This window comes from Alternaria metachromatica, assembly GCF_023757995.1.
Source record: "Alternaria metachromatica strain BMP 0045 chromosome Unknown scaffold_20, whole genome shotgun sequence".
Taxonomy (NCBI): Eukaryota; Fungi; Ascomycota; class Dothideomycetes; order Pleosporales; family Pleosporaceae; genus Alternaria; species Alternaria metachromatica.
Genome location: NW_026055511.1, coordinates 272,186 through 295,015, shown reverse-complemented (window position 1 = coordinate 295,015; position 22,830 = coordinate 272,186). Strand labels below are relative to the sequence as shown.

General features: G+C 54.6%; 5 protein-coding genes across 5 annotated transcripts; all 5 read right to left on the bottom strand.

The window, feature by feature from the left end:
- Positions 1 to 551: 551 nt before the first annotated feature.
- Positions 552 to 2,485, bottom strand: J4E83_007807 (uncharacterized protein; the record flags this gene model as incomplete). The annotated part of the gene is made up of 4 exons (XM_049334706.1): positions 552 to 1,642; positions 1,710 to 1,800; positions 1,857 to 2,213; positions 2,315 to 2,485. The coding sequence occupies 4 exons, from the start codon at positions 2,483 to 2,485 to the stop codon at positions 552 to 554; spliced, it is 1,710 nt and encodes a 569-aa protein (XP_049186195.1).
- Positions 2,486 to 3,214: 729 nt separating this feature from the next.
- Positions 3,215 to 9,091, bottom strand: J4E83_007806 (uncharacterized protein; the record flags this gene model as incomplete). Its single annotated transcript, XM_049334705.1, has 3 exons — positions 3,215 to 4,915; positions 4,961 to 9,032; positions 9,087 to 9,091. 3 exons carry the CDS (start codon positions 9,089 to 9,091, stop codon positions 3,215 to 3,217), a joined length of 5,778 nt encoding a protein of 1,925 aa, XP_049186194.1.
- A 377-nt stretch (positions 9,092 to 9,468) lies between these two features.
- On the bottom strand, positions 9,469 to 11,771 carry J4E83_007805 (uncharacterized protein; the record flags this gene model as incomplete). Its single annotated transcript, XM_049334704.1, has 2 exons — positions 9,469 to 11,306; positions 11,357 to 11,771. The coding sequence occupies 2 exons, from the start codon at positions 11,769 to 11,771 to the stop codon at positions 9,469 to 9,471; spliced, it is 2,253 nt and encodes a 750-aa protein (XP_049186193.1).
- A 1,100-nt stretch (positions 11,772 to 12,871) lies between these two features.
- Positions 12,872 to 15,610, bottom strand: J4E83_007804 (uncharacterized protein; the record flags this gene model as incomplete). The annotated part of the gene is made up of 1 exon (XM_049334703.1): positions 12,872 to 15,610. One exon carries the CDS (start codon positions 15,608 to 15,610, stop codon positions 12,872 to 12,874), a length of 2,739 nt encoding a protein of 912 aa, XP_049186192.1.
- Positions 15,611 to 16,503: 893 nt separating this feature from the next.
- On the bottom strand, positions 16,504 to 18,372 carry J4E83_007803 (uncharacterized protein; the record flags this gene model as incomplete). Its single annotated transcript, XM_049334702.1, has 1 exon — positions 16,504 to 18,372. One exon carries the CDS (start codon positions 18,370 to 18,372, stop codon positions 16,504 to 16,506), a length of 1,869 nt encoding a protein of 622 aa, XP_049186191.1.
- Between the last annotated feature and the right edge of the window lie 4,458 nt (positions 18,373 to 22,830).

Genomic DNA, 22,830 nt, shown 5'->3' with positions numbered 1-22,830 from the left:
ACTGAACGCACTGCGACCCTTTTATAACGAGAACTTCCCTAGTTCTGCATGCGATGTAGTATTGAGGCCTCGCTCACACCGAGCGCTACTCACAAGGGATTCGGCCTGGCGAGATGACTACCTGCAGCCACCACGAGGCGGGGTCGGCCTGTCCGACGCTGCCAGCCTTACCCGCACGTCATCACACAGCACTTCACACACAATCTGTCTGGGGGACCGGAAGAGTACGATGCAAGGTGCAAGCATGTCAAGCGTTAGGAAGCAGATTACATCGGCGACGGCGATCCCGAAGACGTAAACCATCGCGCATAATGATATCTGGTAGCTGTCTCCAAACGGTGTGCTGTACGGTGCGCGCGAACAAAGATCACAATAAAGCCAAGGAAGATAAGCGATAATCAGGGTAACTGGAGCCAGGGATCGGGTTTTGATCTAGATAACTGATATCTGGAGCAGTTCGAGTCGAGATCGTTTCCCCTCGCATGGTCCACAGGTGGTCTCCAAGTGGCGTGACGTCATCGACGCAGGGAGGCGACGGCGCGTTTTACACCCTACGAACTGTCCGTCTCTACTCTTGCCGCGACCTTCTTTTTCTTCAATCCAGTGACAGTTTCCACATGATCCGTTCCCAGCACTGCGGCCTTGATGAACAGACCTGCGACAAAACTCAAGAAAGCGAGTACCGTATACGTGATCCACATATTGCGCATCGCGGAGGCAAAGGCCTGTTTCGCAGCAAGTTCCCATGCCGCATTCTCGAACGTGGCAGGAAGCATGACATTCGCCATGGCGCTGTCGCCATCAAGTTGACTCAGTAGATTCTGCGGCAGCCCAGCGTCTCGAAGAAAAGAAGCCTGTCCGTTCATCGAGTTTTGGAAGATGGTACCGCCGATGATGGTGGATATTGCGACGCCGATATTACGAACGAAAGATAGTGTCGCAGTAGCGGTAGCAACATCTTGCTGTTCGACCTGGCTCTGAATAGCAATCATTGGTGCCTCGAACAGTATCCCGGATCCTAGACCGCCGAGGATGACGAAACCTACTGCCTTTCCAGTCGATGTGTATGCGTCGAAGGAGATGAAGAGGCCGAAACCAATGGTGAGGAGCAGTGTGCCCACCCAAATGATCTCACGGAAGTGGCCAGTCTTGTGCATGATGAGGCCGCAGAGAACTCCGGCAATCGCACCTGTGACGATAAAGGGGAGGAGGAGTAGTCCAGACTGTAACGGAGAAGCTTCGAGGACGGCTTGAAAATACAGCGGCATATAGTACTCGCCTGCAATGAAGACGAAGCCGTGGAAGAATACGACGAGGAAAGCAGCGATATTTGTTCCCCGGCGGAATACCGTCATGGGAATCAATGGGTACTTGGCCACTTTTGCCTCGCTGTAAATGAACGCAAATATCATCACTCCGCCTACTACAAGTAGAGCGATGACCTTGGCGGAGTCCCAGGGGAAAAGTACGCCTCCAAAATCGAGACCCAAAAGGATCATAAGCGTGAAGCCAAGGAAGGTGAACATGCCGAACCAGTCTACGGCCTTAATACCATCGATGAAAGAGGTGTGTTCATGCTTGATGTCCAAGAACAGGACTATGAGTACAGCGGCGAATCCACTGATAGGTAAGTTGATGTAAACTGGGTGTCGGGGGGATTAAAGTCAGCGCAAGTTCGTAGAGAAGAAGATGAGAAAGATGACACTCACAGCACCATCTCCAAGTGACCAGACTAGCAAAGATACCGCCCAAGACCGGTCCGATACCACCAGCCAGCGCCCAAATGCCCTCAGTGAAACCCTACAAACAACAATTAGCCAGACTACTCCCACAATACAACATACCAAGCAACTCACCATCAACAAACTCCGTTGCCTCAAACTAAACAAATCACTAATGCAAACATGCACCAACAGAATCAATCCGCCACCCGCCGTACCCTGGAACGCACGCCCGATAATCAATTCCTGCATCGTCTTCGCCGTCGCACAGACCGCCGAGCTAGCAAAGAAAATGGCAAGTGCAGCCAACATAATGGGCTTGCGGCCCCAGATGTCAGACAACTTGGCCCAGATGGGGCCTGAAGCGGCGTTGGCAAGCAGGTACGCGCCGCCGATCCAAGTGTAGCCCGTGGCGCTGTTGAGGTCGCGTGATATAGTGGGAAGCGCTGTAGAGACGATTGTTGCGTCGAGAGCAGAGACGAAGAGGGAGAGCTGGGTGGTTGTCAGTGTGTTGCATGTGAGGGTTTTGTAGGGAGATTGGGCATTTCGTTCATCGAAGATGCCATGGAGAAGGTAAGTAGGTCCAAACTTACAAAAAGCGCAGTGATGATGGCCACCATTCTCAACCTACTCCTCTTTCCACTTTGAGCTTCTTCTTCGACATCCGTTCCTTGCGCTGCTTCCAATTGCCCTTTCTGTACCATGTCTACCTCATCTTTCCCCGTCTCGGTTGACTCAGGTAGCCTCCGTATATCCATTTCCATCTCTTGCTGCATGGTGAATATCAGTCGAACCCCAAAAACGCGTGATTGCGCTCAAAGTTAGGAACCACTATGTCGGGCTAATAATCAAATACGAACATAACGATCCCAAGGAAGTAAGCGCCGAATGTACAATTGGAAAAGATTCCACTCCAATAGCCAGAGCTTTCAACAGCTAACTGGACTTGACTTGAAGGAAGGTTACTTAACGAACAAAGAGATCTAAATGTCTATTAGCCATAAGCGCAAAGAAGAAGCCCATTTTTTTCACCGCGTCACCGCCAACGCTCCCCGCCAATCGGAGTATATAGGTGGGGCGAACTAATCACCTCACTTTCCTATACGGGCTAGACCAGACGCGCCCTACCATGCATGCTCCATGCCGATATGCATACCTAATTTAGCCGCTTGCGCGTGGAATCCGGGGGAAACGAGAGGCCCGGGTGAGATGTTGAGTGGTTTTGAGATGGAGGTAGACTAGTGTTGCTTATGCTGTGTGTTATGGAGTCATACTGCGTGAATATATGCAGATGCATGACTGGGACATATTGGAGTGTCGTCTGGGATACGGCGGTGTGCAAAGGGCCAAGAGATGGGGTATGCGTAAGTGGTATGCAGATGTGTTGCTTTTTGACAAGGGCCAAGAGGCAAGTACGTGATTCTAGTTGCTCTACGAGAATAACGATATTATCTATCAGACTGAAAGCCTCCATACGTCTCGCCCTCATCCGCCTAGTAGGGAATTCCATTAGTAATAAGTTGGAACCTATCATACGTTCCGGTCGAGTAACTCCCCCTACTCTTCTCAATCAAGCCCCTCATGTAATCAGCCGCCTCTCTCTCGCTCTTATCCAACACAAAGCGATCGCGGAAGTTCTTCATACTCTCGGGTTTGAAGCACGGCAGTCCACTATCCAACATGACCTGTACGACGTGGCAAAGATGCTCGCAATGCTGTCTGCTAGCGAGGAAAGCCTTGACGGTGAGTTCCTCGAACCAGCGGTACGCCTGCGATTGGTACGGGTTTGCTGCATTCTTGCCAGACATGACGGCAATCATCTCGGCTGTGAGTTTGAAGGGCGCGCGTTCGAATTTGATGCCGCCGGGTGCGATGTCGAAACAGAAACCAAAGTCGATGTGGATGATGTGACCGGCGTCATCGATCATGATGTTGCCGTTGTGTCGGTCCTTGAACTGCAGGAGGAAACTGATCACGGAGTAGGCGGCCATGGATTTCACAAAGTTGGAGCGCGCTTCTTGGTAGCGGATCGAGTCTTCGTTGCCGTAGCGTGACACGAAGTAGTCGTCAAGTCTGTTGACGGCTTCACGACCGAGCATGTCTCGTGAGATGGAGTTGGGGAGTACATCAATGACTCCGCAACCCGGTGCGGTTGCTGTGACACGGTAGGGGAAGACCCAGACGTCGAGACCGACGGTATTGAAAATTCCGCGGAAAGCAGCAATCATCTGTAGTGCAAGCACATCTTGACGGCAGTCGTCTCCGACTTTGAAGATCGCAGAGAGCCATGTTTCGTAGCTGTTGTCCCGCTGACGCGCAATGTCGCGGTTGTCGTCTTCTTGATCTTCCAGATCCTGATCATCGGGCCTCGTCTTTCTGATACGGAATGTAGCCATGAAAGGTGTCTTTGCGTGACTTTGTAGCGGCTTACCGGACTTGCGATCAATACCAATGACTTGACCATCGGGATTAGAAGGCAGGTAAACACCGACTTCCACTTGAATTTTGCGAAGTTCTTCTTCGATCTTCTGCTTCTTGACCTCTTTGGGTTCATGCAGGACGGAGCGGAGGGTACCCGAGATGCCTGTGACCTCGTTGAAGAAAGCAAACTCCCGCTCGTAGAAGGCATGGTCTTCCTTGGAGAAACTAGACTCCAAGCTACCCATCACCTTGTCAAGCGTGGGCTTGACAGGATCAGGTACCTCGGATGCTTCATCCTTGTACGCGTTTGCCTTCATGTTCCAGATGATTTGGTGGGCAAATAGCTGCGAGAACTTGGCCGTCTCGATGATGTACCGCTCGACGTAGCCCAGGACGTCATATCGAAGAGTCTGTACAATCTGATATACGTAGAAGAACATAACGTCAACCGAGTGGCTCTCCAATGCCCTCATAGCATACTGGATAATGAAAGGATGGTTCCCATAAGCCGGAAGGAAGTACGTGACGGCCGTGATAGGGTTGACAGGCTTCCAGTAAAGCATATACTTAAGCTGGAATGACACATCGCTCGGTAAGAGATTGCCTAGAAGGATCTCTAGAGCATCAGGCTCATCCAAAACCTTGTGCGGGAAGTTCAGTACCTGCCATCGAACCTCGTTGTTGAGGCGCTGCGACTGGAAGCGCTTGAGTAGGTGTACAGCAATGGCAGGGTTCTCCGTCCAAGCGGTCTTTAGATGAGCAGACACGGCAGTCTAGTTACGTTAGCTCCTATCGATTCATGTATACAGATGACTTACATCAGGAAGTGTATTGTTGTGGCGCCCAGAAGTAAAGTGGTGCTTCTTGCCGTAATCGAGTGGGAACAACCACACCATGAGACGGGTCTGCTCATTCGAGAGCAGCAAGGAGAGGAGATCTTGCTTTGCCTTTAGTTTCGTGCCAATCTCAGTAACAGTTGTGACCTTTCCGATAAGGTCAAGCTGCGCCTGCACGTCTGCAAGGACATGTGTTTCAGCCTTGATCTGTAGGCGGTTGCCTCCAAAGGACCATTGCGGGGCTTTCGCAAACCACGCTAGAGCAGCAGTCAGTATGCGATCCGTCAGGCGCCATTTAATGGTCGCCGACAATGTGGTACAGTGACGCGCAATGCGCAATCCAAGCAGAACGATATGGAAGTACGACTCGCGAGCAAGGGGCTGCGAGCAACCACCACTCATGGCATCGAGCGTGATGTGCATTAGCCGAACGTAAACACGCTCCACGTCCGCTCTGCTCAACCTCGAGGCGCTGAAGTGGCTAGACAAGAACTGCAGTAGGCGGAAGTGCGGAGCGATCAGGTTGTAGATCTGCTGCTGGCGTTTTGAGAGTGCTTCTTTGTCTGTCGCAGCGAATTCTTGCTTTCCGTAGAAGGGATCTTCGTGTCTCAGTGCAGGGCTGAAGATACCACGACGCTTGCGCACCGTATTCTCCCAATTTTCTGCAATGGCGACGAGGATGCGGGATTCCATACGAGGGTTCTCTTTGGCAACGCTCGTCCACAGTGATATACCCAGCTTGATGGACTGCTTCGAGAACACGGCGAAGGGAATTCCGACTAGATGCTGAACGATAGGCGACTGGTCCGTCTTCACCCTGCATAGAAGCGCAGCCGCTCTCCGCAATATATCGCGAAGCTCAGCAATTGTCACATGCTTGTGATTAAGGGTGCGGTTCTCCAAGTCCACTAGAAGATTCGTCGCTTCGTGTAAGCTTCGTGAGAGGTATGTCGACTTCCGTCCAGAAGCCGGTGCACCCTGAAGCCATTCCTCTTCTTGATCAGCAACGCCTTCGAGAAACTTGTATTCCTGTCTCGTGGTATATTGAGTGATGAAGTCCGACGCAGTGTTGATGTTAATGCCCTGGCGTTCAATAGCACCAAGGCGCTGATCAGTTGACGGAATGACGGACCCCATCTCCAACGCAAAAGATCGTCCGAGCGATATATGACCAAAAGTCATTTCATCATCGAATTCGGACAAATACGACTGAAGAAGCCCTTTGACATCGAGTGGAGCAATGTCGAGCGCTCCCTTCACCCAAGCGATTGCACGCTTGTGTAACGCCTCGAGAGTCGCTCGTCGGAAAGCGTAGTCATCAGACAGCTCAACCACTATGTTGGACCGCTTTGATGTAAAGGTCGACTTCCAGGTATAATCATCAGTCTCGCCTTCAAGGCAACTGTACCACATCATCGAAAGGAGCTCTAAGAGGGCAAATAGCGCACTCTTTTGACATAGCGTGGATGGCACTTCGCGGATAATGATATCTGCACAGGTAGCTGCCGCTTGCTGAACGCGGGCAATACGATGACAGCAGGCGGAAAATATCGTCGCTAGCTGGCGTGCAAGGTACGGGGTCGAGAATGTGTGGGATTGACCCGACAGCGTCTTTGCCAGATAGGTTCGAACGGCCGTTGTTGCAATGGCAGCCATGCAATTACCCACTGCGCCAGTTCGCAGCTTTGGATCAAGAAAGTACGCAAGCGCCTTGGTGCAATCCCCGGCACTTGCGCGTAAATCTTCAACCAGATATGCAGTGCTCAGGAAGACTGCTTCCTGATAACTCAAGGACTTGGTGTCGGGCTCGCATGACGGAAGCAGTTTCCCAAGCCTCTTCTTCTGCTCGACAGTATGTTCAGGCGACTTACCGCGACGCAACACCGTGTTGAGTTCGATGTCACTTTCCGAAAGGAAGGGCCGCTCCTCTGCGATGAGTGGCTTGCTGAACCGTGCAAGCGTGCGCAACTCTTCCCTGTGTTGTTTGCCAAGATCAGACAGCAGATCGAAGCCGTGAACAACGATATTGAACCAAGCATCACGCTGGAGCCCAATGATGGAATCATCCAGCTCGGAGAACTCCGCTCGTTCCGCATTTCGTTCAAGCAAAAGCGCGAGAGGCTTTAGTATCTGCGCAATCTCTTGAGCCGCGAGCTCAGTATCTCTCAGATGGCGATGCGAAGTCTCCTGGGCATCTCCCTTGCTGACGATGGTGTCTAGCAGATGTGTAAGATAAATTTCGAAGGTAGGCTCATCGGCAGAAATCTCCCTAGAGAGGTTGAGACGCGCTGCCATGACAGCTTCGAGTGTAGCCACATCGTCTGAAACCAGTGCATCATGCGAGAGTTTAGTGTAGACCTTGAGCAGACTTCTAAATTCTCCAGGCGGGCTGTGCACACCCAGGAAAGCTGAATCGGTGATGATCTTCGCATCTACAACTTTTCCAGAACGACCGACCTTCTGGACAAGCATCGAAAGTGCCAGCGCCGTGATCTTCGGATCTTTGCAGTTTCTTGCGACGGACACGATAGTCTCCACGACAGTAGTATGTACATGGTGCGGCTCATCCACATCACTTGGTGTGAGTGAGATGGTGCTACCGTTCTGGTTCTGATAGACACCACCTGTACGTGCAGGCTTGCCGTTGCCGTTCAGGGTGGGAGATGAAGATGGGTTGCGGTCAGGTTTGGGAGCGACGCTGATGACATTGCCCAAACTGTACAGTGTCGTGATGATGGCATCCTGGGGAAGAAGAGTTAGGACAGCGGCGAGCGACTCAGCTGCGACGGAAGTTGTTCGATGGTCGAAGTTGGCTTGAACAATGACTCGAGGGAGCGAACGACCGAGGCTAGACGCCAGCTGCGGAGATACTTTGGCGAGGATGGCCATGGACTTAAGGACTGTGGAAGCCAATTCATGGTCCGCGCTCTGTACCGGATCGTTGAGCACATTGTCGAGCCAGGTAGTCAAGACCTCTGCATCTGTGACATCCGTGTCGTCGTCGTAAATGGTGCAGCAAAGATACGTGACAAGTACCTTGGCCTTGACAGAGGAGGCTTGTTGCTGCTGCCAAGCAGATCCAACCCGTTGTAGATAATCCATATCATTCTCCAGACGTTCCATCTCTTCTCCTGCAATCTTGGCCAGCCCCTCAGCCAGCGAGTTCTCAGCTGAGTCCCTAAGAATCTGGTGGTTCTTCCTGTGGAGCGTGGTCTGCAGGTGATCCAGAATGGACGTTTGCGAAGTGAGGTGCGCACTGGTCCCAACCAGCAGCGAGGCAGACGCTAACACGACCTTCAGAAAAGAGTCGTGCAGAATCATTGCGCCAAGTGGTCGTCCAGTAGCAGCATAATGCTTCGTGTATCGCCTCCACTCCCTCAACCCGTGCTGATGGGAGCGCGCATTACGCACAATCGACAGCACGGTTTCGAATGCGATGAGGAAGTTCTCCGTCAATGCTGCTCGGACGTCTCGAATGAGTTGGAGTCTCTCGTATGCATTCCAGAAGTGGGTGTGCTCAGCAGCAGCACTCAGGAAGCCTAGCATCGAGAGATTGTGTGTCATGACGCGCGCCAGCTCGCCATCTGCAGCGTAGTCGTCGGCCCCATCGTCGACGAATTGTTCCCCCGAGAGCTCCGCTGCTGCTGCGACCCAGCCGGAGAGGTAAGCACCGAGTGCCGTGGCAGCTTGCGTCCGTAGCTGATCATGCCGGAGGCCGAGCGAGAGGACGGCACGCGTGAGATTGTAGGTAAGAACTTCGTACGGCGCGGGCTCGAAGGCGCGTAGGCTGGGCGAGGGCGCAAGCGTCTGCGCGTGTGATGCGATGAGGTATGGGGAGAGGCGTGTCAGCAGCTTCTCAGCGACGTCAATCGACTCGATGTAGGGTGCGGATTTGCATAGTGCGAGAACAGCCTCCAGCTCTTGCAGTTTCATGGAGCTTGTCGCCGGGCATCTTTTGAACAACCTCGCAAAGTCGGAATGGGTGGCATCTACCGACGGCGACTGCGCGGACAGACGGGCAAGCTTCTCGAGCGCATTGCTTCGGATGGTGCGTCTATAGCAATACCATGTCAGCTGCCTGTATACTTGATTGGGCTTCAGCACTTACGCCATCTTCAAGACGCTTCCTGATGTCTCCGCCGCGTTTTGGTGTAGCGCGGTACAGGAACGCGTGGTGATGAGTTGTCCCTGGCCGAGTGACGAAACTACCGCGGACCTCCGAGCTGCCTCCTTCATGCTGATTGGTCGTAGCTTCCACCACCAACACTTCCCCATCAAGTCGAACAACTCACGAATGAAGACTACGCATACACTGGAGCAGAAAAATGATTCGATTCGATCCGAGGATATGGGTAAAAAGACTCTTCTACGCTCCAGTCACATGCCCTGAGAAACCTCCATCAATAAACGCCTTGCCAAATCGCAGAACAGACCCAAAGGGTCGTCCATATGCACAAGCACCAAAGTCAACGCCGACACTGAAATGCACCTCAATCGTCTGCTGGTTCAACACGAACCAGCACCTCTTCGAGGAAACCCTCCAAGAAGCCTGCGACTTCTCCACCCATGCCCACCTCTCCTTTCTCGTCCCAGTGATCCAACTCTTCAAATTTCCCCTTTATGTCATTAACTAGGCGAGTGACCTTCTCATGGCATTCTTGCCTTTGCCGTCTGCGCTCAATGAAGCCCTGCGCATCATCCAGCGACCGAGCCGATTCTTGCTTGTTCCTAACGCTAAGATGATAGGCACGACGAGACAGTGCAGCCTCAAGGGCTGGTATCACCACACCGCTGAGTGCTGTGATCTCGACGGGCGCCGCTGGAGAACCTTGCGTTTGAACGAGGCTAGGATGGTTCGACGTCGGCTTGGGTCTACCAAAGGAGCCGCGCGACATGGGCGAAGGCTTGGTGACGTGTGGTGGAGGGGGAGGGGGTGATTGGGCGACTTGTTGCTGTCTTGGTTGTGACTGCCAATTTGACGACATTGGACTGCCAAATGGGTCGTTCGACGATGACGATGAGTCAGGTCGAGATGCAGAACTTGGGCTGAACGATGTGAACGACTGTTGTGTTGGCGGAAGTGGCTTCTGCCCTGCCAGAGACGGTAGTCCTTGCTGACCAACGAGCGGTGGTAGAGGCTTCTGAACTTGCGCCGGGGTCGGTGCTTGTTGTTGTACCCGAATAGGACTTTGTAGCGGCTTCGGTGCTTGGCTTTGCGAAGTGCTTTGACCAGGGCTTGCAGACTGTCCACGAAATGGCGGTATTTCGGGTATAGTCATCTGCGGTAGAACCGAAGCGCGGCTTGGAGTTGGAACACGCTGTTGTGGTGTGAGTTCCACACTCCTCATTTCTGCAGCAATCTCCCGTTGTACGAAGTCGTCATAAGTGTGCTGTAGTGGTGTTTGTCGCCTAGGTTGTTGCGGGGCCTGCGGCTTTGTTGGTGTGACTAGCCCTCTGTTGGGTGGAGGCTGGAAAAGGCCAGGCACAGGGGACTTTCGTGGAAGCTCTAGGGCTGGTTGGGGAAATGAAGGAGCTGATCTTTTCTCTGGTGATGCTGGCAGCGGTATCCGAGCAGCGGTCCTCACAGAGCCAGGTGAGCCTTGTGTTTGCAATGGTGCTAAGCGTTTAGTCGGCGAAGGTGGTTGTCGGAGGGTGTCGTCGTTCTCATCGCCGTAGCCACCGCTGTTCTGTGTAACAGGCTTGCGTTGTGGCGAAGAGCTCCTCGCATTGGCACCCGCATCGTTCATTGGGGCGAGCGCCGGTCCACGGCCACCTCCTGTTGGCCGCACAGTTCCAAAATCCCAAAGGTCTTCATTGACAGGCTCCTTCCTCTTCACAGGAGTGGCTTCATCTTCTGACTCGGCTGCTTCTTTCGGATATCTGACCTTCCAGTCCTGATATCTCGAGATGAGCTCTTGCAGACGGGCGGGCTTACCAGCCTTTCGGATGAAGTTTGTCTGCAGAAGCTGCTTTGCACTCGGACGCTCCTTGGGGTCTTTTCTCAGGCAGAGTTCGACAAATTCTTTGAAAGCGGGTGAGAAGTTGCCCTGCAGTGTTGGTGGTGGATTTTTTGGAATGAGGAAGAGGACCTTCATCGGGTGGATGTCGGCATATGGAGGCTCGCCGTTTGCCAGTTCCAGCGCGGTAATACCCAGAGACCAGATATCAGCCTTGCCGTCGTAGCCAGATTGCTTAATCACCTCGGGGGCCATCCAAAAGGGCGTTCCAACAAATGTGTTCTTCTTCGTCATGGTCGCCGATAGTTGTCCAGAGACGCCAAAATCAGCGAGCTTGACTTGGCCATTTGCGCTGACCAAGATGTTCGCCGCTGTTATTATATTAGTCTTCTCCCGCATACAGCCGAACCAGCGGGCGTACCTTTGATGTCCCTATGCAGCTTGTGGTCGTCGTGGAGATATGTCAAGCCCATCAACAGTTCCTTCAGTATGACTGCAATCTCAGCCTCTGCTATCTGGCCTGGCTTCATCAAATCTGCGCAACTTCCGCCTGAGCAGAACTCCATGACGATCCACAGGTCAGAGCCGGCCAGAAAAGAGCCGTAGTACTTTGTGACGTACGGCGAGTTCATGCCGGAGAGGATCATGATCTCACCCATAATGTCGTCAACCTCGTCTTCGGCATTCTCGACGTCAATGACCTTGATAGCGACGGTGTGGCCTGTCCGCCGGTCAAGGCCCTTGTAGACCTTGCCAAAGCTACCGCCGCCGATGCATTCCTGCTTGGTGTAGAGGGTGTTCGGATCGACCGACTCGTTCGCGCCTAGTTCGGCCATGTGCGCAACCTTGCACCGGGGGCGTCGAGGGCTGTGTGTTGAAACGGATTGGTTGTAGAGCAAGAATGCGATTAAGACGAGCGGATTGAGGATATGCGCATGCGCGGTGCCCGGGGTAAAGCGAAGGACTCGGTTCGACAGCGATGGGGGCGGTCGGTGAGCGGATCGAGCAGACTGGTGGCCGGATCTGGTGAAGAAAGGCGTCAGTCAGTGTCAAGGCAAGAGACGCAGACCGTGGTAACCCACCACCAAACAAGGCGATGTCGCCTGCACCTACCAAAGAGCGGTTGCTTCGTAAACACCCAATTGCGAGGGCAACAGCGAATGGCGGGGGCCACAGCGGAGCGAGAACAGGTGGGCAGCTGCGCGAATCGGGAGGCAGGTGTAGTCGAGCCAGAAACCCCAGATACGGCGAGATTGGGTTGTTGTATGGGCCGCCCGAGCGAGAGTTGGCCTGTTTACTGTCCCGCTCGCGCTCTGTTGTCATAGAGGGACATGCATGTCCGGCGCGTCAACGTGCAGGGATGCGTCGCGTTCGACTAATGAGCTCCAAAGCAAAAGCAAAAGATCCGTATAATGACGACCATCGGCATCGCATCAAATGCACCCAAGCACTTCTCAGCTATGGTCCTACCATATTTACCAATGAGTCGCGTCACACAAACTTCTCGAGGGCTTCTAATGTGGTTGCGCGGGGTGGTCTGCTACTATGCGTCTCATCGCCTGTCGGGCAGACTAACATGATTGGAGTACCATCAACAGCCTCAAGTTTCGCCATCTTCCCGTTCCAAACCTAGTCTTGCTCACAACAGAAACTCACTTGCACTGCACGCCCAATCAACATGTTGAAGTAAATACATGTGACGTCATTGTAAATATAATCCTAGTAAATGGTATACGTTCAACTGCTCCGCGGCCACACTACAATGGAAGAAAGCGTGTCCTGTCCATCTCCGCACTCACAAACTGGGTATCCATATATCTCGGCCGTTAGGAAGCCATAAATCGTATCAGCCATGGTTCCCGAGTCGTAAAGAATAACAAACGCCGCAAACAGACCCCAACGCGAATGCAAATGTTCCAACAAACCCCCTATTACCTTAGAAACGTCTGCGTATCCTCTCTGCAAGCGCTACATCCTCCTCGCTCTCTTCTTCCACAGGTGCTGGTGTTCTCCGTTCGCGTGCACGGTGTGCTTTTCTTCTCCGGTTGTTGCTGACGTTGCTGGCCGAGTCATCCGGTCCGACCTCGCTTCTCAGATCATCGATTCCTTCATCAGGGTCGCGCATGTTGGCTGGCGTATCAGACCTGACTTCAATGCCACCCATGCCAGCACCTCTACGCTGCTGCGCCACCATAGACAAACCTGCAGCTCGCTCTCGCAGACGACGGCGCACAGTCTCGGCTTGGTTGTGGAGCTGTTCAAATGCGTCCTCCATAGCCTCCATACCAAGATAGATCTCGCGCTCGATTTCGGCAAGCACGGCAATCTCGGTCTCTTCATCGATCTGCACAGGGGCTCCGCCGGGTGGACGGACAGATCCAGGGCGGGCAGATCCCGGTCGAGAGTACGGACTTGGGCTGAAGCTGCCGTACCGGTTCGGTGGTACCGGTGATGCAAATCGTTGCGGTCCATCGCCGGGTCGGACCTGTCCTGCTCTTGAGCCTGATCGGGGAGGTGTTGTGTTCATATCAGGTAGGTCATCGACGCCTGACCAAAGGAAGCCATCGAAGCGTCCAGAGACGAGAATCTCCCATTCGTGTTTGGTCACAGCTGCCAAGGTAGCAAGCATGTTGTGCATGTCTGGATGGCGGATGAGATACATGACTACCAGCTGGTCGCGCGGTGGAGTGTAGAGACGATATAGACGCTGTAGCGCCAAACCAGCTTTTGCCAAGTACGGCGGCGTCCCACTGTCCGGCTTTTGTGTGCGAGGATTTGGGAGCTTGTCCAATCCCCATAAGAGTGCATAGAAGAGTGGTCGTTGTGGCTGTTCCAATCGGGTAAGCATGATAAAAGTCAACGTTTCGTCGTCAGCGTCTTCGGGGACACCGTCTTGTTGGTCTGATAGCCAAGACTGCACGGCAACTTTGGTCTTCTTCGACTGCTTCTCGTAGTGCTCGCGGTATTGCTCAGGTACATCAACGTCAATGCGCTGGCACGGTGCTTCAAGATCAGACGATATGCCCAGTCCAGGCTCGGCACCTTGCTCATAGGGTGGCCAAGTCGGCAATTCGCAACGTCCGGACACTAGTTCTAAGATTTCTCCCCAGTTGACACCTGCAGAATCTTCCACAACTGACTGCTCGAAGCACATCATGCACTGGCAATGCTCCGAAGATATGTTGCGAGCAAAGACATTCTCGAGGCGATCGAGAAGACGCCGCGCAACCGAACGATAACCAGTGGCTACCGCCAAAGATCCACTGGTGTCCATGACGGTGTTGTAGCTGTTGAGTACATTCTGCAGAGGCTTGAAGAAAGATCGGACATCGTGGGCTTGTGCTCCAGATAGCCTTGGTGTGGTGTACTGAGAATAGGCAGAGGCTGGAACTCCATCAATAGCCGCTAGTAGACTTCGCGGGATAGCTTTGGCCAGACCACCATTCTGGAGCAGGTAGTCGACGCGAGGAGCTTCCATCATGGCAGGAGGAGGAGGCGGGGGTGGTGGGGTCATTGGGGATTGAGCATAGCTAGGATCTACCGATTGTGTGCGCGACATGGGGTCTGTCATAACCTCGATCATGGGCGGCCCATCCTTGACAGAAGATACAACAGAGGGTAGAACGGAGTGCTGGGTAGGTGTACGTGGTGATGAATCGACCACAGAAGAAGGCGAGACATCGGAACGCGGGGGTGATTGGCTGCGGCGGTAAGAGCTGCGATCTTGTACGACTGAAGTGGCGTCTGAGTCGAGTGTGTATTCTGAGGGCGCTCTCGTCTTCATCTTGACAGGTGTTGACATCCTGCTTGGTGTCGATGTTCTGCCCGGGGTCGATGTCCTACCTGGGGGCCGAGCGCTGGATGGACTCACGGTCCTCGTTCTCGTCTCCAATTGTGGAGACTTGGCACGGATGGTGCTAGGCTGCGATCCAGTGGTAGAAGTGAGGTCTGTGCCGTCGAATGTATCCTCGTCTCTGACACTTGAGCGCGACGCGATCCGCGGGCCTGCCGTCGAAGTCATGCGCGTGCCGCTGTCTACGCTTTGGCGACCCTCCTCCATCTCTCGCGCGATCATGTCAGGGTCCTTCCTTCGCATGCTGTTGACACTGGCCGTCTTCCTAAGATCTGCGCCTGTGGTCTCAGTGAGCGGGGGACTCGGTGGTGCCCGTGGTGGAGGCGGGGGTGGTGCTCGGTTTGGTGGATGCGGTGCGACTGGCCGCTCGCCGTCCCTGCCTGGCGAGGCCTCGCCATCTGTGGCCTCTGGCGTCGAGGTCGACTTCCTCTTCTCTACACCGTCGCGGGAATAGATGCTCTCTTTGGCGTATGTTTTGGAGTGCGACGGGTAAGGTAAGCTGATGCGCGATGTGTTGTCGGAGCCCAACGAGCCGCGGCGTCCCATCTCGGGCACGACGGCCATCTTGTGCGACTTGGACGTTTGCGACGACGACAAGGTCGAGGTGGACGTCGAGTTGCGCACACGTTCCGTCGACGGGCGCCTGGGCAGCGGCGGGTTCTCAGCGTCGTCTTCCTTGGAGGCCGACGAGCGGGTTTTGCGGGAGCGGGTGCTCTTATGGCGCTCGCGGTCCCTATCCTTGTCCTTGGAGCGGTGGGTGCTGCGCTCGCGGTCCGGGTCCTTCTTGCTGCGGCGGCGGTGCGAGTTGGACGACGTCTCCATGGTGAAGAGGCGGCGTGGAGCTCGTTGGTGTGACTGTGGGCCGGGACGCTGGACGGGCTTCTGCGGGTGCGATCACCAGCGCGGCTATGGGCAGCTTCAATTGGGCGTCGGGTGCGGGCACTTTGCGCGGGTGCGCCTATCAGGACAGCAGCTCGCCATCCATCTACACAAATCAGGGCAGGGTGCGGTGAGGGGTTTACTGTCTTGGGTGCGTTGTAGGGGGAGTTTTGGGTTGTAGTACTCTGACGTGTAGCAGCCAAGTGGGCCGGGCTCGGGACTGGGCGCAGTGTTGACTGCGGGCTATCCTTAGCACCTGTCTAGCCCGAAGGGTCTTCCTTACCCACCTGGGCACCCTCACCCATGGATCACCACTGCTGCAACACCATGGCAACGACTGCCTGTGGGAACTGGTTCATGCACGGCATCGCTTGGGCATGCGATGCAGCAACCACAGCAACCGCCTTATTCTTCGACTTTGTCCATTGTGCTACCCGCACTGCCAGGAACATGCTGGGCGCGTGGCTTCACACGCTTTGCTGGCGTGGCAGGTCACGTCACTTCTCCAAGATCTGCAAGTCATGACCGTCACGGGGAACCTTCTAGCAAAGAAACATTGACATGGTGGTGACTAGTCTAATATACAGGTGTGAAGGGTAGTAACCGCAGAACAGGGTAGGAAAATGCCAAACATCGCGAGTAATCTTAGCATGGGGTATCATTGTAACATGCTCGTCGTGATCCTTGACGTATGTTGATCCATGTAGAAGCCCGAAATCTCTCTGTTGCTCAATCTTGGGTTTTGTACTCCATAGAACGCCTCCGTTATCCAAGCACAAAAAGCAGTGCAAGCCTCACCACAGCGACAACATGCAGCAGCAACGTCACCATTCACGCTATTGAGCCTGTTGGTGGGCTTGCGTGTTGTTGACATGCTGCTGAGCCAACTGGGCCCGGAGCGTGGTGATCTCGTTCTGCAGCGTGGCGATCTTGTCGTTGTGTTCCTTTTCCATTCTCGCCATACGAGACTCTATATCGCGAACGTACTGCCACACATCGACCTGGCTGCCCATGACTTCGCGCATGCTACCGCCACTTCCACCGTGGCTTGACATGCTGCCCGGCTGCGAGCTGCTACCAGGAGCGGCCATGGTCTGATGTTGCAGCATACTGGGGCCATTGCTTTTGCCGCCTTGAGAACCCTGCTTAGGGGGCATAGGGCTGAGCCCAGGGAGAGATGGCAGGTGAGGCCCGCTGCTTGTGCTAGGTGGAGCTAAACCGACAGGAGGTGTCCCCCGCCCGCGAGTGTAGTTCGACTGCTGATGCAAGTGATGCGACAGACTGGGGGATCGCGAGCCCGGGAGACCATTTTCTGGCGCCCCCAGGCGATGCTGTTCCTGCTGGCCTGGCGACAACGGCCTGGGACTCTCCGTCATGCCACCTTGGGCGAAGACATTGGACTGCGTGTTTGCGTTCTGAATCGACGAGATGCTAGTGGGAGCTGCTTTGGGCGAGACGTTAGTCGGCTGCGCAGAGGACCCTGGGTAATAAGGGCGCAAGTTGTTCTGGCTGCTCGAGCTTCGATTCGCAGCAATAGGCGGATATGTGCTGGAATGGTGAGAATACGAACCTTGGGTAGAGTTCCCAGTGTTTTGTCGCTTGCGTGCCGGCTCACTGACTCGCCGACTACCGTCTTCATCTTCGTCGCCCTCACCATCAGGCTCACCGGTGTAGATGACACCGTCCATACCCTCGTCGCCTTTGTCTCCGAGATCGTCATCCATGCCGAAGCTAGAGCGGCGGCCCGCACAGCCACCCTGACCCTTATTGTGTCGCGCAAGCGCATCGCCACGTGCGAACCTGCGGCCACACTTGTAGCACGTGTGCGGACGCTCGCCAGTGTGGAGTTTCGTATGACGTTTCAGATCATGCAAACGACGGAAACGCGCCTGGCACGTGGGACATTCATAAGGCTTTTCTTGACTGTGGGTTAGTAGGTGGCTCTTGAGATTATGGTGGCGAGTGAAATCGGTAGAGCAGTATGGGCACTTGTGGCGCTTGGTGGAGGGCGATTTGGGCGTATTCTGGCCGTATCCAGGTAGGCTCATCTGGCGAGCCGGGGCACGTGGATCCGGCTCCGGGGGCAAAGGCCCAGGAAACGTAAAGGCGCGATTGCCTGGGTTGTCTCCGGGATTCGGTGCGATGAGCTGGTGGTGATGTTGGTGGTGGTGCTGCTGTGGTTGCTGCTGGTGCGCGCCTTCCCGGCCTGGATTGCCGGTGGCAGCACCTTCCGCAGCAGAAGCACCCGGCGCGTTCGGCGCGTCACCATCGCCAAAACTCGAGAGGCTGACGGGGCTCGTTTGCATGCTGTCGCCCGTGACGTTGATCTGGTCGGGGATGATGAGCGGCTTCGTCATCTTGTCAGCCTTGTTGCTTATCGGCGCCGACTGCTGCGGAGCGTCTGAAGGGTGGCTCATGGACTGGACAGTGCCGTTCAGACTTTGCAGCGCGGCGACAGCGGGATTAGGGCTCGTCTGCCTCGCGGACTGTTCGCGGAAGCGGCGCTCATCAGCGATGGCGGCGGCTCCAGTGAGCGGCTGAGGCGAGAGTCGAGGCGACAAGCCGCCGGGAGACTTTGTGAGATGGGTGCCAAAGGTCGCTCCGCCGTTGGCATTGCGCGCGGCAGAACCTGGGGTATTAGGCCCATTGTGGGTGGTGAATGGGCCGGTAGGCGTCGGCGTGATTGCTCGCGTCGAGGCAGCCATGGTGTGGAGCGGCGAGACGGTTCAATGAGCGTATCTTTGAGATGGGTCAGCATGGCTTCTTTCTTTCCAATGACAGCATGCGCGTCACCCGTCTCGACTGTCCAGATGGAGTGGGTGCGCATGCATGGGTCGGCTAACCTTTGGGTGGATGCAGCCTCTGGTGAGGGCGCAGATGGCCGTCGTCTACCAACACTCCAGATAGACTTGGGCCGTGGAAAGCGCCAGCTTCGCAATTGACAGACGTTAGATTGCTCGCATGTGCCCTCGGTCGCAAATTGCGGCTCGGGCCAACCAAGGCGATCTGCTGGCTATTTTCCGAGCAGACGAGTACCACGGGACGCGCAAGCACGGCGGCTGCGCGAGGAAGGCAGGTGAAGAGGCGCTGCGCGAGGAAGCCGATAAATGAGGCGTGGCCGTGGAGGAGGGGTCTTCAGTCGGCACGATGTGCGACGTGCAGGCGGACGTGGGAGCAGAATCGCGATCCTGGACGTGGTGCAACTAAGCGGTCGCAGGGTCGTAGGGTGCAGGTCGTCTGGTAGTCAAGGTGCCGATGACGAGGGCCCGTTGGGGACTCTTGTGGCTGATGATGGTTCCAGTCCGGGCTAAGTAAGCAGGCTGGCGTGCGGGCGTGCGTGCGCTCAAAGACGGCGACGCTGGCAGACAGTCACGGGACTTGGATGCGGCGGCGCTTCAGTCTCGAGCGGCTGCCGTGCAATGGAGCGCGCGATGGGTGCAGACACTTGAGGAGACGAGAAGACAGTCCGGCGATGGGACTTGGGACTTCGGCAGCAGACAAGAGGCAGCCTCAGCGCAGCGCGGCGGCTTCAACGGAACAACGCAAGCCTTTTGGGGCTGTGTATCGCCGCGGCCAACCACGCTGCGCTGCAACGACCCACCGCCAAACATCCAAGACGTGCCTCTCCAAACAACTGCGTCGCAACACGAGACACGTCGACGCCACACGCCCCGCGAGACGAGGCTCGCCCTCCCTCCAGGAAGATTCTGCCATGGCGACTCCGCGGCGGCGCGCCCACCTGAGCTGAGCCTGCCAATGCTCCCAGCCTGTGTCGGGCTAGACGCGACGAGCAGCATTGAGCCGGTGTGGTGGCGCAGCCCATCCTGCTCGTGCCTGCCTCGACCGCGCGCTGCTTCCCCAAGCCTACCCGTTCTTGCCGATACACCAAACCAGCCCGGTGTTGCTCCAACGAGCCACCTCGCCGCCAGCGCCCGCCGATCCATGCCCTACAGGCTGAAGTCGTCTGCCAGCCTAGACTGCTGCGCTCGACTTTGTTGCCGTCCTACCAACGGCGCCCCTCTGTTCAGCCACCGTGACATGCGTCATTTCTCACCAGACCTTGTTTGCCATGTGCGCCGCGCCTTATTTGCTCGGTACGACCACCATGGGTCCACGCATCGAAGACCGCGTCTTGATCGATCGTCAGGTACGTCCGGCTTGGGTACCCGCCCGCAGCGCAAAACAGGTTATCGCATCCAACTTCACCGTTAACGCCCATGGTCGTTGCCAGTCTTTGATGCGATCCGGCCTCGATGTAGACAAGCCGGGATGGCCCACACCTGTCAAAAAGCAACACTTGTCACTACGCCACAGCCGCCACACGATGATCTCGCCACACTTTACATTGCGAGCAACACCCGTCGACGAGATTCGCCGGATCGCCCTTACCATGTACCTTCCTCTTTTGTATGATCGACTTTGATTCCCGCCACCTGTACAGTACATGGAAAAGCTAGGATATTGCCATCGCTGGTCCATCATTGGGCCAAACCACTTCACTCTACAGCATTACATGCTGATCGTGAACGTCAAATTCAGAACGAGAGCCAGAGGTCATGCCAAGAATATACCGTTGCCTCACAACATATGGAGCTTCTGGATCCCTATTACGGACGGTGACTGCCTGCAATGGTTCACCAGGAATGCCATCATGGGTAGATTCGGACTATTGCTGAAACGTACAGCCTCGTAGACCGACTGCTAAAGAGCATGAGGAAGCTGTGTCGGCCAAGCAGAAAGAATTAGAATGACGGCTCTAGCAGCTGTCTGGATGAACAACAAGGGTTTTCCATCAAAACGATGTCGAGTGGTCGAACGATCCATCGTATCAAGTATGCAGGACACCTGCCCTGATACTGCTGAGAACCAGAGCTCCTCCTGAGACTTTACCAAGAGTGACAGCTACCTTCTTTGCCAACCGCAGAGTGTATTTGATAAACTGTGTAGGTTGGAGATGTCAAAGCCGTCAGCAGCCTGGTAACGGTGAATCACATGACCTTTGGCTCAACACAGTATGTGATACATTTCGAAAATGGGCTTGGCTTGAGTCTCGACTACGATCTGGTTGTTACACTGACCCATTGGCGGCTAAGCCATAGAATTGGGAAAGGGCTTAGCGCAAATACCGGAAGGTTGTGTAGCCGAGAGTGAACTAACTCATCTTGACCTCAGACGGGCCGTACGAAAGGGATCGATCTTGGTGTTGCACCACGCTTTACCAATCGTGGCCCACGAGCGGATCCTCACTAGGGACGATCACCCTTGGTAGTCTCGTTCCGGCTTACGTGAACATATTCGAGCTGTGGGGGAAGGCTGTTCTGCCTCGCTCTTCAATCGCCTCAAGTAGGTGGAAGATGGAGCTGGGAGCCATGTATTCGCAGTCCCTCCCATCGATCAAGCGATAGTTGCTCGTTCGAGTTAATTACTAAGTTTGAAACGAGAACATTCCAAACCACAAGCAACTCGTTGATCGTGGTACAATACCAGACACGTCCGGAGCATCCACAGCACGCTGCTGCTGGGCAAAACCCGTTTGTAACGCTCCGCATTGGCAAAGAACTCGTCAAAGGCACTGTCGTCATAATCGAGCCGACCAAGACCCCGCTCTTGTCGAGTTGCGGAGACGACTGCAGGGCGGTGGAATCGGTCCGCAATCCTTCGAGCTGCATCTGCCAAAGACTACAGCCCTGCGAACAGGTCCTACGAAAGTTGTATAGTCTAACGCAGCAGACTCGCTTCTTGTCCGCTCATGTCACTCGTGAGCACATTCTATGCTCTCTCGAAAGAGGCGACATTTGTTGGCAAGTCGCATATCCACCTTAAATCTTCATTGTTTTGCAGATATACGTCTAGGGCTCGGGAGATACCCCACACTCTGCCATCGAGTTCTGCATACGTTCGGACAATATGTGCAGGATGAAGGTCGCAAGCTGCACCGAACAAACGCGCGACCGAAACTATATTGAACTTCGCTTCCTCGTTAAGGGGCAATCAAGAGTAACAAGCAGTGGTGGATGATATTGCAGAGCGGTCAATACATCCTTGGGCCACCCGTGGCTGGCAGCATCTGACGAATGAGGTGCAGGTACGCGGTTAGAGCTTACCCGAACAGGTCTAGGGAGTTTTGCGCCGACCGCATCTCTGTTTACAGCACCCATGGACCACTACTGCTTGCCCCATCTCTAATTTCGCTCCCCCGGTTTCCAGATTGCTGACCGACGGGATGAAGTCTTCGCTGTTCTTGCAACTCTGTCGTTATTCTCATGGTGCCCCACTCTAACATGACTCATTGACACATGCCTTCTGTCCCAAGGTTGATTTCAAGGCACATCTCGTACATCAAGCTGGCCCGTACAGTATGTTCAACAACCCTCTTGTCTTACTGGTAGTCCCCACCAGAAGGATTACCGGTGAGCCTCTACATCAAGACCTGGAATGTAATATCAAGAAGGTAGCCTAATGATACATGCGCTATTGGTACAAACCCACCCGACAAAGCGCTATTGGTACAAACCCACCCGACAAAGCGTTATTGGCACCTCAGCCCAACGGCAAGGCTACAACTGCTCGGTCATCCCGCGTCCGCTTTGATGCATGCAGTTACTGTGTAGAACGGACTCCCACCTCACCTGAAAATTGCGTAATACTATATACAGGTACACGGATAGCATTCACCAATAGCATGCGATGGAGCGTGCTGACGAGTGAGCCTCAGAGTAATTGGTGTTTCTTGCCGCTGTGAGTCTCAATTTTATAGTTACAACACACGAACTGAACGTTCAAAGCTCCATTATAAGTGGCGGGCCGAGAAAATGCAAAATGACAAGAGTCAAAACTGGTTAGCTTTGCGCAGCTACTCACCGAACATCATGAGCGACCCTCTTCGGTGATTTCGAAACTTCAGCCGCGCCCTTTTGCACATGAACCCTTCATATTAGCGTCATCATTTTAATGAAAGACTCCACTGCTTCGAGGCCACCACTTCTCATCGGCATGGCTTGAGTATGCTGGTGCGGTGGATCATTCAACGCGCTCCTTCCTCAAGCATTACGTCTTGCGGCTGAGAGACGGATCCCTTAAAATCACGTAACTATAGAGATGCTGACTATGAAACAGCCTAACAGATGGAAATGAAGTTCCTGTACTATACTTCTACGTCCATA